The following is a 15567-nucleotide window of genomic DNA, read 5'->3' as shown; positions in this document are numbered from 1 at the left end:
AAGAAAGAGAAAGAAATTTCTTTTGTTTTAATTGATTGAGCTAGAAATCTATGGTTATGATGAGGTAGAGAGATCATATTCTCATTTACTCTGAAAGTGATTGCTAATATAAGAATTATGAGAATACGACATCACATTTTCTTGACATCATAATTGAGCCTATTAGGATTAAGAGAGTCTCATGTATGATGTGGCAGTAAGAGCATCTTCAACCCTAGTCTTTATGTTTTCTAATCAAAAGTACAGAAAAAGTTCATTTTTATTTCGCTCATTCACTTTTTCATTTACATACTCTAATCATGCTCTCTATTTTTGACTATTCATCTATATCGAGGCTGGATTTGTACTCTCTTAAGCGAAATGATGAATTGTGTATCCTCCATAACCCACTCTATATGCCTAGCAAGCCTCTAGAGGCTAGGTAAATGTAGCTAGTGAAGTCAGTCTGAGGTGAAATGCCTAGCAATAAGCATTCTTTAATCACAGTTGTGGCATGAAAGAGTTTGTCACTAGATCAACGAATACATTCAATTTATCTCGGCTGCATTAATGAGAAAAGAAGAAGTCTCACGATCATGAAGGAATAACTCAACCCCCCAGACGTATAAAAGTGTAAAGCATATCGGTCACCTTGTTTTCTTTATAAATTTTAAAAAACAATAATAAGCTTTCCTTTCTATCTAAGAAAAGGGATTGAAAACTCTGTTATGCTAAACAAGTATCAAGTCTCCTTAATGATAACTAAACTCTCCCAACTTTGACATATAGTACTCCCTTTGTCCCATATCCCATATTACTTGTCCACCACCGGAAACTCGACTTTTTAAGCGGACATACAATTAATCGCATGTCTTCGAAAAAAGTTGAATTAGATTTTCAACATTACTCCTTATTCTCTACATCTAAAACTACTTTTATTTATGAGGGTAAGTTTTCGAAAATTTAGACCCTTTTTCTTTTGGCTTTTCAATGTGGAAAATCTTCTTGAAGCATTCTGAAATAGAAATACAGGACAAGCAATATGAGATGAATAATAAGAAATAACAAGCAGTGTATTTGTTTGGCGCTTTAGCAATGAGACGCCCGCAGTTTTAGACTTCACTTCAGTTTCCCCAGCTTCCCTGCCAATGTACTGGGAAAGTGGTTCAAGATTTATGTAACATCCACCAATAGATTGTACAATTTCCTTTCACTCCTTTTTTTCTTGCAAGCAATTTCCTTCCATGATCAGTCACAACCAAACTAAGCAATATAGATTCATGGCATCGATGAATACACAACATCCTTAAAAGGCAAGTAAAATAAGTTCCCCATCTCTCCCTTTATATATCCAACTACTGAGGACCGCAAGATTCTAAAAATCCAAACGAATGGGTAAAACCAAGGGGGGCAAATACCAGAGGACTAAAGTTTATGGCATGTATCATGGAAGACCAACCCTGCCTACAGAAACATCGGAGAGTGTGCAACCAAACGCAACACAGGGATACAATAGATGCATGAGAGAGAGAGAGAGAGAGAGAGAGAGAGGTAAACATAGCATACAATAACCCAAATTCGGAAGGGCATTGAAGCCCTTCGAATGTTAATCATGTTGAAATCATGAGCTGAGCTGTGAACATCCTACAATTCCTACAACTTTACAATGTCAGGTTAACAGACAGCTTGTTATAGCCTCTTCTTTGTTACTAATACCTAGCTGCTCTGAGGAAGTTGTCAAATGGACTAGCAGGAGGAAGCTTCATTGCCAACCAAGGGTCCATCGGCAGCATTCCTCCCTGGACAGCTCCACCTCCATTGTTAACCTACATGAACACCATCGTCCATAAGAACATGAACATAGAAGGATACGACTAAATATACTCCGGACTTGTGTCAAAATTTTACAGTAGCGAGGGAGAGATTATTGAGCAGATAATACTTCGACAGCAGCAGAATCTAAATGCTTCAAGAACGATGAGAAGTAACTAGGCAAACATTAAGTTTAGACCTAACACCCCATCTTTTATTTGCATCTTCATTTCATACACCCCCCATGCATCATCATAGAATTTTGTAGACCTTAAGGCTGTGTTTGGATTATGCATAATGAAGGGATTATGAATAGAGAGGAAAATGCAGAGAAAATAGTTAGACAATAAAGAAACGATAAGCCAAATGATTTCTTTGATTTCTCTGTATTATTGTTTTCCATTAAGCTGTGTATTTGGATCAAGGATTTGGGAAGGAAAAAGAGATGGAAAAGTTAAAGGATCTAACTGAACAAAATGGTTAGATCCTTCCAACTTTTCTTTTTTCTTGCCTAAATCCTTGATTGAAATGAAGCCAAACCCATGATCTAAACACAACCTATATGCTCCTCCCTAGAAAACGGAAAATTGTTTGAGACACGAATATATAAGAACATTCCAATTAAGCTCACCATCTTGATTTCTGAATGCCCATCCGTAGAAATTGCTGGAAACAGTTTTTCAGATGTTTTAGAGTAATGACTTTCATAGGTCAACCAACTCGAGAGCCTCTGTCTTGTCCCAGTGCCAAGAGCTTCACATTGACGGGCCATGGCGCTATATGGAAGGGGTGAAGTTGAAATAGAAGTTCCAGCCACTTGACCAGCTACCTCAAGCGCCTGAAATTATGAAATACTTTTTTAAAGCAGGAACAAAACCTTGTTCAGGTCTATACAGTTGCCTTCCACAAAAGGAAGAAATTGAAAACAAAAGTTCCTCCAAGCAAGATCAAAATCACTTTTTTCGCTCTGTTCTGTTCAACCAAAGCCATCAATATGCACTCGTTTAATGATACATATCTTCTATACAAGCCCAACCAACTGTTTTAGGAAACAGATAATCATAATCATAGTGCTTCCATTTTATTTTTTTGACGCCGAGTGCAGAAGGGAAAATTACATAAGTGCACTTGGAGCACCGCCACATGGGCTCTTCTCAACCACATTGGTCTGGGCTCTATCACAAAGTGTGTGGCTCCCACAACAATATGTGGTGAGGAAGGACCCTGGAGCAACCACGTGAGGAGCAATGATTAATCACTCGTACACAAGGCTTGTACTTAAAGGATACCTCGGGAAGGTACCAACTTATCTTGTGTACAGGTTATTCAAATCTGCCAAGGAGGCAGGGAGAAATTCTCATGGTAACAGTAATCAAAATTCCAATGAGTCATTAGTGGAGCTCAACACTTGATGATAATGATTTCAAGACTCTGAGATCTAGTAGATATAACCAAGGAAGTTCAAAGATCTCATCTTATAGAACTGATATTGTTTCAATGTTGGAATCTAAGAGACACGAACCAGTACACACCGCAGAGACACATTGACACATCGATTCCCCAAAATAAGAAAAAAGACATAACACTCAACAATTGTAGGGGGGGAAATTATTTTGCATTAAAGTGAATGTAATTTCCACATTCTATGAATTTGGAGAAGATGCGAGGAAAAAAAAAAACTCCTTAATTGTACTTTACAAAAAGTCCTATTCATAAGCTAGTTGAAAATTTTAGGCTTCAGAATTCCACGCAGGTTTTGTTTTGAACCTGTGATGTGTATCATGCGGATATGAGCAAGCATATGTGTCATGTCCCCAAATCTTCGAATGTATCCACTTGAATTTGCATAAAATAAAAATAAATTGACACATTTGAATGTGTTGGATGTTTGGGAGTGTTTGATGAGCATCTGTAGATAAATGTCCCACATCCACACAACAGATTGATACCCACTTTGTTGGGAAAACAAGTCTCAAGAAACAAAAGTGGCAAACTGTAACACAAGTGTTTCCTTAGTCAAGAGCTCTGGGCTCCGAATTCACGGATGGAATTCACATCAGCCCTAAAAGGAACGCTTGTGATCTTCAGAACACACAACGTTGTTAACTGGAACCACCACATTCCTAAAACAGAAGATATTGAAGGAGTTCTTCAATATGACACCCTCTGTTCCTTTTTATTCCAAAATGCTTGTCCACTGTGAAAAGTAAAAGCTCTACACTGTTAGTTTTCCAGAACTGTCCCTAGAAATTATTGTACTTGGTTTTCCAAGTGGAGATAAGGGGGCCATTTTGGAAATCAAGAAATCATTTAGTTGAATTTAAATGCATAGGTGCATTAAATTCATGTTCCCTTAAAAGGTTAGAACTCCCAAAATACAAAAAGGGACGGAGGGAGTATTTGTTTAACAAAAGAAGAAAATCTCAAACCATGAACCACATTCTGTATTTGATTTCAAACGCAATACCTAAGAGAAATTTTGCAGTCTTCTTGAAAACACATGCATTCAACTTGTAATCACATTTGCTAACAAGCACGTGCACTAGATTACCGATTCCAGAAGCTGTCCGATGCTAATGATGTGAGGCATGGAAGGGGATGCGGCCACGTGGGGAATGAAGCGAGAGAGGTCAGCAACAGATGATTCACTTCTCAGATCATCCTCAGCCATCAGGTTTGTCGTAAAATCCTGTAGCATAACCAACAACATAAAACAGCTTCAATTTTCCTCCCTACAAAGAAAAATCCAGTAAATACATGGACGCTGGTCGTGGTCAGATGTAGCTAGGTTTGAAATTAGACGGATGACATGCCAACAGCTGACAAATTAACTAAAAAACCAGACCCTAGGATAAGAGGTTAGAAACTTGACAAGATACAGTCCCTTCATCCAGCCCATTCACAGACATCACAAATCACTAGACAATAATCAATAATCATAGAAGAACATACCCCGTCGATGGAAAGAGTTTCCTTGGAGTTTTCGATCGCTTGAAGGTCATCCAAATCGACTACCGAATGTGGACCAAACATGAATGCATCGTCAGGTGTGAATGGTTCAGAAAGTTGCTTTGCTAAGTCATCTGGCTCCAGCTTAACAAGCAGAAAAGAAAACACAGATGTGAGACTACATACAGTACACATTCGTACAACACACGCAAATATGAGAGAGAGAGAGAGAGAGAGAGAGAGAGAGAGAGAGAGAGGTAATAACTTGTAACATAGGAGTAGAGGCCATGGTTAACAATTACAAACCGCACCTCAGTAGTGCCGGATAAACTCTGAACTAAACTATCCACAACAATCTTGTCAGTTTCATAGACTTGGTTCCGCAGATCATGTAGTAATGATGCTGCGTCTTTATTATCAGCTGCGGATCCAAATTCCCTCACATCTGCCCAAGGTTTCACATATACTTGGAAGTCATCACTGATGCCTAGATAGGGATCAACCTGAAAGTACAAGATATCCTCTGAAACATAATAAGAAACTATGTGTTGTAGATGATTATGTAGGCAAATAGTGCTACAAAAACTTGCTACTAACAAACTTCAAACTTCTAACAAAAGCAAATAGCATATCAAATCCCATGCCAAACACAAAGTAAAATAGAGGTATGAGACAGGTTTGAACACGTGTTTGAAGTTTGAACATGTCTTTGTTTATATATTTCCATTATTACGAAGACCTAAGTTCCTAAACGTAAACCAACAAGACTTGTGATGCTATCAAGCTGCACATTTTGAAACATGAAATTAAAAAAGTAGCTGTGGATTACTTCTCTTCGATTGGACTTCACTCCACCCCAACACTTGAATGTTTAAAGCATAGGATGGAGGCAACTAGTTGCATTTCCCATCAGAACAAATCCAATCTTTTGATAGACAGTGTATTTTACAGCACAAGGGTCCAGAAGATTTCCCGCATAAGTTGGAATCCGCTAAGGAAACTTTGAGAACAGAGCAATACAAAAATGTTCCAAGTAACCTTACCAAATGTAAACGTCCCAATTCCCACAAATGAAGAAAAGAAAATGAAGCACAAACAATCAACCAAATCAATCTCCATTATCTGTTATTCTGGTTTTACTATGTTAGCATAGCTGCATTTTACTGACACAACCATTTGCAAATATTGAAACTAAAAACTTGTGCACATGTACTGGTTAAGCTAGATACCTAGAATAAGATCCATGGCAATTGAAAACTCACCTCATATTCAACTAGAGATTTGACTAAATCAATTAAATCAAGAATCTGGTACATCTTAGCTGCAAAAGTCAACATTGCTGTTGATAAGATGAGGACCGTTCTCTGGTATGCTGGAGGCCATGTACCTACGTAGAAGGTAAATAAGTGTCATCTACCAAAGTTCAACATCGCCTAAGTTTATAAGGCTATTTTAGAGAATAAAGTTCGCCTACCATTGTTAGGATCCAACAGTATATTCCTTAGTGACAGTGGAAGCTGAAAGAACCGGACCACAACGTTGTTTTTTGGGTTCTGCAACAATGTAAATTGGCATGTAAGATCAACCGAATACAAACTATACCAGGACATGCATTAACATCCACCTCAAAAAGAATCTAGAAGAAATGAAGCAGAAATCCGCGCAGACTTAAAAAAGGGACCATTTGGCCTTAGCTACACAAGTATCATTTGCTTTTTCCACAAAAAAAAGTGGAGGAAAATTATAATCAAAAGAGCCATCAATTTTTATAGTCTGTACGATTCAATTTAGGAATTTCTCTGTAACAATGTTCTTAATTTAATAATTTTCACAATGGCTCTTATTTTCTACATGGACACCATATTTTGATGGTTAATATCTACCAAAAGTAACAGACATAATCAAACGGCTCTATTTTCACATTTAGCAAGTGCAGTTAACCAACATAAGTTTGGCAAAGGAAAAAAATGGAATGAATAGGCTGAAAGGAAAAGCAGGCAAGAGGAAGAATGAACACCAGAATCCTTACCTTAAGGCGTAAAGAAAGAAGTGTTAAGCAGTAAGAGTGAGCTATCGCTTCAATATTAAAAGGCAGATTGTCTGGAAGATTAGCTTGTACCCAGAAGGCAGACAACAACTGGGCTACTTGGTCCTCACTAAATTTCAGAATTGATGGTTCCTGTGAAATCGAGAAAAAAATGTTCATGAATTTAATCATTTATACTAGCAAAGAAAATCCAGGTACTATAATTCCTTCAAAACTGAAAAACAGACAGGTGTATACAGTATACCACAAAGTTGATAAACTCATGGAATTCTTCCGGAAAGAATAACTTAAATGGGAAACAAATTCTTACAGCCTCAGCCCAGCTGGTTGTTTTAGTTGTCTTGTCAATGATAGAACTTATTTTATGAAAATTAGATGAATTCTTGGGAGCCCGTCCCTGCTTCCATTCTTCCTCAGTAACTTCTCTGTCCTTGAAATTATCTTGAACATTATTCACCGGCTTGTGTACTTTAGTGCCATCCTTCTCTCTCTGAAGCCTTTCAAGTAGTGATTTTATTGAAGCAAATGGAGATGCAGAATCTGAGTGCCATCTCCTTGGATGTTTACTACCAATGCCATGTTGTGAGTTAGAACATGGGACAAGCAGAGCAGAAAATATTTGATGCGCTCCAGCACGTACTTCAACATCATGATGCAACATTATCTTCACAAGTTGCACAAAAAGTGCCTCTGGAAACACCTGTGAAAAAATGTTCAAACCTGTTTTATTTTTTTCTCCAGCTAAAGACAAGGTTAATGTCATCAGCCACATGCCCACAACTATGATGCCATGTTCAATATTTCTCCGAAGTATACGAGATATGAATTAACTGACACAACATGGAACATCTCATATTTCAAAAACATTGGACACAGTTACGTTGGGGACACATTAGATTTTCTGTAACTTCAATACTTCATAAATCAAACAAAAACACTTTCTCTAAGAAATGAGGGATTAAATTAAGGATCGAATAATTTGGGTGGTTTTGAATACATAAAAACAACCGTTATGAAGTATTCAACTATTAAGCATTCACGGCAATTTGACCCTCCCCAGAACTTTTAAATTGCAGCCTGACCTCACAAGTGCCCTCACTCCTCAGCATCTCCCACCATTTCCTAGAGTTTCCCCTAGCCGTCCAACTAAGAACGTAATAGAAGGATTAGAGAAGTCTCTTTTGACACAGACACGTGAGGTGGACGGACGTTCCGTGCTTCAGCATATGAAGGATGAAAACCATAAATATCCGATTGAACAGAAAATAACATTTTCTTGAAATTGCTTTATACATTTTCTTACTGGAAAAAGAATATGGGAGGGTGCAAACTCAAATAGGAAACAAGAAATAGCAGAAGCACAGACATGTACAGGCAGAGTCTCTATATTAAGCACACAACAAGAGTATCATAACCCTCTCACCTGCTGCGAAAGTGAAGAGACAGATGCCAATGAAACCACATGAGCAAGAATGATCAATGACTCAATAGTTGCTTTAGCAACAACTTTAACAGATGGAAGCTTCTCTAGTGTTATTGCCATCATGTCAAACATCGGTCGTGAATCAACAATCTAACAGCATCAAATGAAGATCAATTTAGGTGCTAATTACCTAACAGGGTAAATGGAAGACTAGAAAAAGATGAAAAAAGATAGACTTCGTGTTGTAAAAGGATTTACCCCTTTAACAATCTCTAGTAAGCAATCTTCAATGGTGTTTTGGAGGGAGATATTCAAGTTCAATACTTCCTCTCCAACAGAGTCAACAGTTGCTTGAAGACTTTTCCTCAAATGTCGGCATAGATCACTGATAAATCCAGAATCCGTAAGTACAGCTTCAGATCTAATTTGCCGAGCCAAAGAATTAGCAATTTGGACAACGTTAGATTTGACTTGAGGATCATGTGACACATTTTTGTGGTCCAAATGATGAATCACAGTACTCAGAATAAACTGCTGGTTCCCTGAAATCAAAATAAAGGAAGCATAAGCAAATCTGTAGTAGATTAGGGAACCAAAAATGAAATACCACAATTCATTTAGAGTCTGTATTGAATGACCTAACTAGAAGCAATTGGTATAACCACGAGAGCACAACCAATGCGCACATGATTTGGCATTTACATTATTAAAAATATGCTTCAGGCCTTCAGTTGCATTCACTAATACCCACGTCAAGATAATTAGACAAACTATAGATTTATATGTGCCGTAGCTGTCATAGGAAGTTCAAGGTACTCATAGCAAATGGAGTGCTTATAAAGAACTAAACAGATTCAGAAAAACAATTAAGTTCAGTTAAACTAGATTCACAAACTATGCATAAACCAACAAAAGAAGACAACCTGCACAGCACCCATCTGTCTGAACCTCTGTAAACAGTACCTAATTGGATGTGGTAGTACATAGAAACTCAATGTTAAGAAGTGAGAAACCTGATGGTAATGTTTACCTAGCCACAGGTGTCGTGGATCTGACTGTTTTAGTTCTAAGTTCTAACCTTACCTGTATATTGGTAATACAAGGGTCATTTTGGTATCTTCCAACCTATATGTTGCAGACTTTATAATGTAGGTATACAAGGGTACTACAAACTAAGTTGTAGTTGTAACCCAAACTACAGGCATTTTCTACATGGTTACATTTGGGTTTTCCACATACTTATAGCCCTTGTTATATGTTGTAACAAAAGGGCAATTACAATCTATCTTCCTTATTCTTAGTCATCATGGCAGCAAAGACCGTGGACGTAGCCCCCATTAGGTAAACCATATGAATCTTGTGTTCTTTTGTGTGTGCATTCAATTTCTTTATTCTCTGCATTTGTATCCTCTAGATCTTGTGTTATACTTCTTCAAAATCCTAACACTCTAGCACCATCCAAGGGAAGGTAAACTATTTGCATACCAAGAGGTACCAAATTGAACTTTTCTTAAAATTAGGAGTACCTAAAGAAAGTCTAGTGACAGGCTTTCCAAAAAAAAAGCCTAGCGATGGAATGCAAACTGTATCACGGTCTAACAAAATACTTGCAATTTCACACCACTAAGGCATGCTCTTCAGGAGAAAAGAGAAAATTAGGGAGAGGGCAAAAAAAGGTACTACAGAAAGAAAAAGAAAAAAGAAACAGCAAAGAGGCATGATATAGTATTTAGTTACCTGGATTTTCCACGAAGTAGCACATGTCGGATAGAACCATTATTGCCAACCCATGCCTTGGAACCCAGTACCGCTTGGTATCAAAGTAGATAAACATCGGATCTAAGACCAGTCGCATTGTTATACTCTCTTTGGCCAGTTCAACCATTTTTTGGATACATATTTGTGCCCAAACTTTTGGTGTCTCAATCTCCTCTCTGTAGTGGATAAATTCAAAACAGAGGATAGTAAAATAGCTAGCAAAGAAGCCAAGAATGAGACAGAACAAAGTTTAGGCTTTCGAACCTGCTCAAAAGAGAAGGATCTTTCTTTTCTGCTCGTGGCCTGAGGAAAGTGCAGCTAGAGATTTCACTACCAACAGCAGCAACAGTTCTACCTTCACATCTTACCACTTCATCAACCCAATTATGATGTGGCTCCCCTCTTTCATCATCATCTTCACCTAGTGGATCCGGGTCATAGTTATCCAAAGTGACATGCACAATCTGCAAGATGGAGAACATATAAACTTGATGCACCATATGGTTTTTGTCAATCATTCAATTTATAGAACGGAATGCTTGTATAAAATAAACAAGAAAGGGATGTGAAACAGAAACATTGACAAAGGTCGTGAAGCAAAATACGGAAAGATTCAACTCACAGTTCATATCCTTCATATGAAGCTATTCAAGTGAGTCAGTATGATAGTGGTTTGAAAGCGTTGTCACTTCATGTTTATCTATCGATTACAAGAGAGGCTTCCACATTACATCACAAATTCCTAATCATAAAAGCAACCATTACATGTACCTATTCCAATAGGAAAACTTAGTGACCAGATCATTTCTCACACAGTAATCCTGTTCGTTTAATACTCAAGACTCAAGAGACCAGAATTTGAGTCTCCTAAACTTAACTGCTAAGAAAAAAACGACGCATGGTAGTTTCAAAAGAAGCCTACAGAAATGTTCCTAAATGAGAAACAATAATCAGAATAGTTTTTACATTTGGTCGTACTTCCTGTATTATATAGGATCTAAAAAGATTGATTTGAGACAAGGATACCAAACAAATAAGAGAATTCTTCAATTTAAGGCGATGGTCTCTTTTGTTCTTTTCTTTAGCTGTTAAGATACTAACTTGAACCTTCTTGAACTTTGGTGACAAATGTAACTGACCAAGTTGATGACTTGGGGGTGTCCCAAAACTACACAACCATTCCCCCTACCCTAAAAAGTCAAGTAAAGAATTAAATAGCTATAAGTAAGCAACAACGTTAAAGAATGACTAACCTCATCAAACTTTGCAAATATGTGCGAAAATTCTGCCATGTACCATACCTGCAAGGGGAGAAAGTTACCCACTATATAGATCAAAAGTGGCTTTGATATAATTGTTTTTGAAACGAAAAGAATGAAGGAAATATGCAGTTCCACTAAATGGATAGAGTAAAGGAAAATTGACAATATATAGTACAATAATTCTTTTTATAAAAATGGCTCTCTAATTTACACCACAAAAAGCACTTAAAGTATCATATTACCATGGCTGATAGGCACTGCAAACTTGCTGCCCTCAAGCAGCGCTTTTCATGGTCTTCTCCACTCTCCCGAGCTAGTGTGCAAACTTTGTCAACCAAATTTTCAATGTTATACGTGTAAGTCCCATCTACCTATTCATGTACCAGGTCAAAAAAGAAAGTATTAAGGACACTACAATTGTGGCATGTAGTCTGTAGATATCAGTAAAAATATGCAAATGAAAGTAAAAATAAACACCTGAACACTGCGAACAGCATGCAGCTCACTTAGAATGCAGACCATTCTTGTTCTTTCCAGATATAAAGATCTAAGGGCATATTTGTTGGACCGGCAAACAATGAAGAGGTATATTATCTATGAGATAAGATATCCCATCGGCCAACAATACAAACCCACGCCTTGTGGTATTTCACAACCCATGTTTTGTGGCACATAATATCCGAAGGATATGTAATCGTGACGCCAGAAGTTCCAAACAAATGAGAGATATGTGGCCCACTCAAATTTATAGCTTAATCTGATGCTATAATCTAGATTAACAAAAGGGGCCTAAAGTTAATTTAGTGACAGGTTTGATTTTTAAGTCATCTGCAAATTTGGAGATAACTATGACCCTTGAACGGCTTGCAAATAATCTAAACGTATATTCTACTACTAAGCATCAATAGTACAGGACAGACAAAATCACACGATCTCCATAAAAAGTTCATAAGATCTCTAGAGAATAGTGGATGTACTTGTTTTTTTTTACTGTTTCTTAGAAAGCAACAACACTCATCTTGCAGTTAGGGCACTCTTCTCATGATTCCAAGTAACAAAATCAAAAGACTATAACAGCAGTGTTGAAAAATTCTTCTTCTAAGCCATAAAAGGAAGAAATAATCTAAAAAGGTGTATCTGGTGTACTAACAATATAGAAGTTTTCAGCTAAAATTTCTCCGTATTGTTCTATAAATGAGTACATAAAATGCTGGAATCGTTCTATTCAGAAGACATTCGACAAAATATCCCAAGTATTCATCAAACACAAACTCTATGCTATAATAGAGGGCACTACTATTTCACCTGGCTATAAATAAATCTAGTAAAGGTCTGGCATCCAATTATCCTCACAGCATCTTTCTTATGACTATCCATCATTTCATTGACAACATTCAGCAGACTGACTGCAAAATATGCCCTGCGCAATAAGATGAAAATAAAATTACTATCAACAGAAAAAGTTCAATTGTTTCCATTAAACTTCATCTACACTAAGAACAAACAAAAGTACAAAGAAAAAAGTTTTCCGTATCAGTCATATGAACGAGAAGGAAAATATGTCCCCATGCTTTTCTATAGAATAATACAACTCTAGATCTAGCAACAAAAGTAAGTGAAAGAGAACAGCGAAGGGTTAAACTCTCCAACAAAATGAAATGATGGGATAAAAGATTAGTAGAAAACGGGAATGTAATTCGAACTTTTGAAGTTCACACTAAATGAAGGATGTTTAGCTAAAGGCAAAAACATGACTACCATGATCCATCAAGGAATGACCAATTCAGAAATACTTCCCCCAAAATAGCAGTCTATACAAGGATGAGCATCATAGAGGGAGAAAATAGAAACATAACCAAAATTAAATTACATTTGCTCTTTACACAGACAGAGCAACTTGTTGTAAGCTTCTGAAACAATATTGATGAACTTGATGTGCTCGCAACGCAATTCTTTGTAGCACCTTTCTTCAAGATACTTTGCAATCTATTGAGGATAAACAGCACCACCAATACGTCAGCAGGTGACATTAATAACCAAGGTCAAAGAATAGCATTTCAGGTTCACTACCTTTGGGATTCTAAAAGGGTTTTTGGCAGCATATTCACATAACTTCACAATTTTTCGCTCATTTGGAGGGGCCTTCTGCATAATAAAGTACAAGGTTAATCTCCACATCCTGGCCAAAGACAAAGATGAAGACTCCATCTAATATAACATAAATGTGCAAATTTCACCGGCAAAGATGCCACCGGACTTCCATGATACCTGAACTTGAACTGATAAACTAGGAATACATGAATTGAACTGCTTACCAATGATATTTCCCATCCGGACAAGTTTTTATGAATTATGAGGTAATTTATAACCATATATTTTGATGGAATCCTATGCTCATCAAGTGTGGTCTAAATTCTGAACTAACGAACAAGTAATTAACATAAACGGCACAAACAGAAGGTTTGAAGAAGCAATTAGGGCAAATAGTTAAATGCCTTGGGTTCTATACCCAGATACATGGGTAATAAAAACCCGTGTGGACACAAAAAGCCCAAATCCTATGAGCTAATCACATATAAAGGGAATGGATGATCAAGCTCTCACATGATAAAAAGAATTCACACAACCAAGATTTCACACACTTGCGACCCATCATAACAATTAAGGTGGCTCAGATCCAGTTAGACATCGCTTGTAGTTCTGAAGTTCATGGACACTAACAGGGACATGACTATGACAACTGACTGACAGTTTATCCGACGAAATAAGCCAACAATTGCAAGGAAATAGCAAATGTGTATACTAACAGAGGATTTGGGGAAGATTTCAGCAAGCAGTTTCTTGTAACGCTTGACCGGTCGTCGCGAACTTGACCTCATAGCAGGGCAGCATACACACATACTCCCACATGCCGGGAATATTTTCCGGGAAATAAATCCCATTCTCCTACAAAAATACAAACAGAAGTAAAAACTGAACATTCAGCTAAATAGTTCCCTCAAAATCACCGCCAAGAGATGAAGCAATTAGCCTAACTCGCACATTTATAGACATATACACATACACAATGCACACATAAATGCAAAAACAAAAATGTAGTTGAGAGAGAGTCACACACATAAGGAGAAGGGGAGGAGAATTACCCCACACACAGAACGAACCCAGCCAGGAAAGGAACTGCAGAAAAAATATTCAAGACTAAACGGACCAAACAACTGAAACAATAGTTACATAATTAGGGCAGCAAACGAACCAAGCTGCTTGTGGCTCGGCTCGTTAAGGCTCGGCTTGGCACGTTTAGTAATCGAACCAAGCTCGAGTTTTGGGCTCGTTTACTAAACAAGCCAAGCTCGATAGTAAAAAGCTCGGTTCATTTAAAGAGGCTCATTAACCAAATTAGCCAGGCTCGGCTTGTTAAGGGCTCGAATTTTAGGATCGTTTACAAGCTCAAACACTACAAAGCTCGGCTCGGCTCGGCTCGTTTACACCCCTATTTACTCACATTTGACAAAGATTTCAACCAATGTAAAGAAAAGGAAACAAAAAACATATCCTACCACCAAGAATAGACCAATAATATGAACAAACCAGGTATAAGGAGGAGCAGAAAATTTAAAACAAACCCACGCAACAAATCCAGGACACCCTTTAGTACATCTATGAAGCAAATGTAAAACACCCATCAAAAACCCAGAGCCTACAACGAAGAATAGGCCCAAAAATCACCAAACGAGGTATATAGAACAACAAGAACAGCTGGGACAAATCTATGAAACAAACCCAGAAGACCCATTAGCTACGAGAGCATAATAGAGAAGGGAGAGAAGCGTACCCGTCCCTGAAGAGCAGATCTGGCGAGTGAAACCGCTCGCAGCAGCAAATGTATGTTTGAAGTTGGAAAACCCCCCAACAAGAATCAAGTGGAGTGTCAACAAGACAAAACGGCAAAGTAGAGAGAGAGAGAGGGAGAGGTAGCGCGTGGTTTGAGACAAAAATTAAACCCACATGGAGGGAAGGAGAGAGAAGGGACTAGAGATCACGTGATTGTCAGTCAGTTTTTAAGTGAGAAAAAGCAACTTGCTTTACAGTTTAATGTCAGAATTTGGAAGACTTTTGTTTTTCTTTACTTTTCTTTTTGAAGTAAAACTCGAAAGGAATCCTGCACTGATGTCTTTAATTCTTTCGAAAATACTACTATATTTTTATAATCAGGTATCCGAAATATCTTACCCGTATCTCAATTAATTCTGATAACCATAAATTCACCGTCGATTAACAGGGGCCCACTTAAAGTCGAAACACATACTCCTATAGACAAAACCCGAAGAGGATTAATA

At 37.6% G+C, this 15567-nt stretch overlaps 1 protein-coding gene across 4 annotated transcripts; it reads right to left on the bottom strand.

The window, feature by feature from the left end:
- Positions 1-1527: 1527 nt before the first annotated feature.
- Positions 1528-15230, bottom strand: LOC131325615 (protein SEMI-ROLLED LEAF 2). Of its 4 annotated transcripts, XM_058357950.1 has the most exons (21): positions 15063-15215; positions 14374-14407; positions 14038-14176; positions 13301-13375; positions 13101-13216; positions 12536-12650; positions 11473-11601; positions 11222-11269; positions 10233-10432; positions 9948-10144; positions 8469-8752; positions 8211-8360; positions 7098-7487; positions 6770-6919; positions 6215-6293; positions 6003-6127; positions 5052-5243; positions 4744-4884; positions 4343-4480; positions 2423-2629; positions 1528-1805 (listed from the first exon to the last, which is right to left on the bottom strand). In XM_058357950.1, exons 3-21 carry the CDS (start codon positions 14170-14172, stop codon positions 1689-1691), a joined length of 2988 nt encoding a protein of 995 aa, XP_058213933.1. In that variant the 5' UTR covers positions 14173-14176; positions 14374-14407; positions 15063-15215; the 3' UTR covers positions 1528-1688. The 4 variants fall into 4 exon arrangements, with proteins under 4 accessions (XP_058213933.1, XP_058213932.1, XP_058213934.1 ...); XM_058357949.1 differs by lacking the exon at positions 14374-14407 and having other exon boundaries at positions 15063-15230; XM_058357951.1 differs by lacking the exon at positions 14374-14407 and having other exon boundaries at positions 13301-13372; positions 15063-15227.
- Positions 15231-15567: the final 337 nt, after the last annotated feature.

Source organism: Rhododendron vialii, chromosome 5a (assembly GCF_030253575.1).
Source record: "Rhododendron vialii isolate Sample 1 chromosome 5a, ASM3025357v1".
Classification (NCBI taxonomy): Eukaryota; Viridiplantae; Streptophyta; class Magnoliopsida; order Ericales; family Ericaceae; genus Rhododendron; species Rhododendron vialii.
This window is presented reverse-complemented; position numbering and strand designations above follow the sequence as displayed.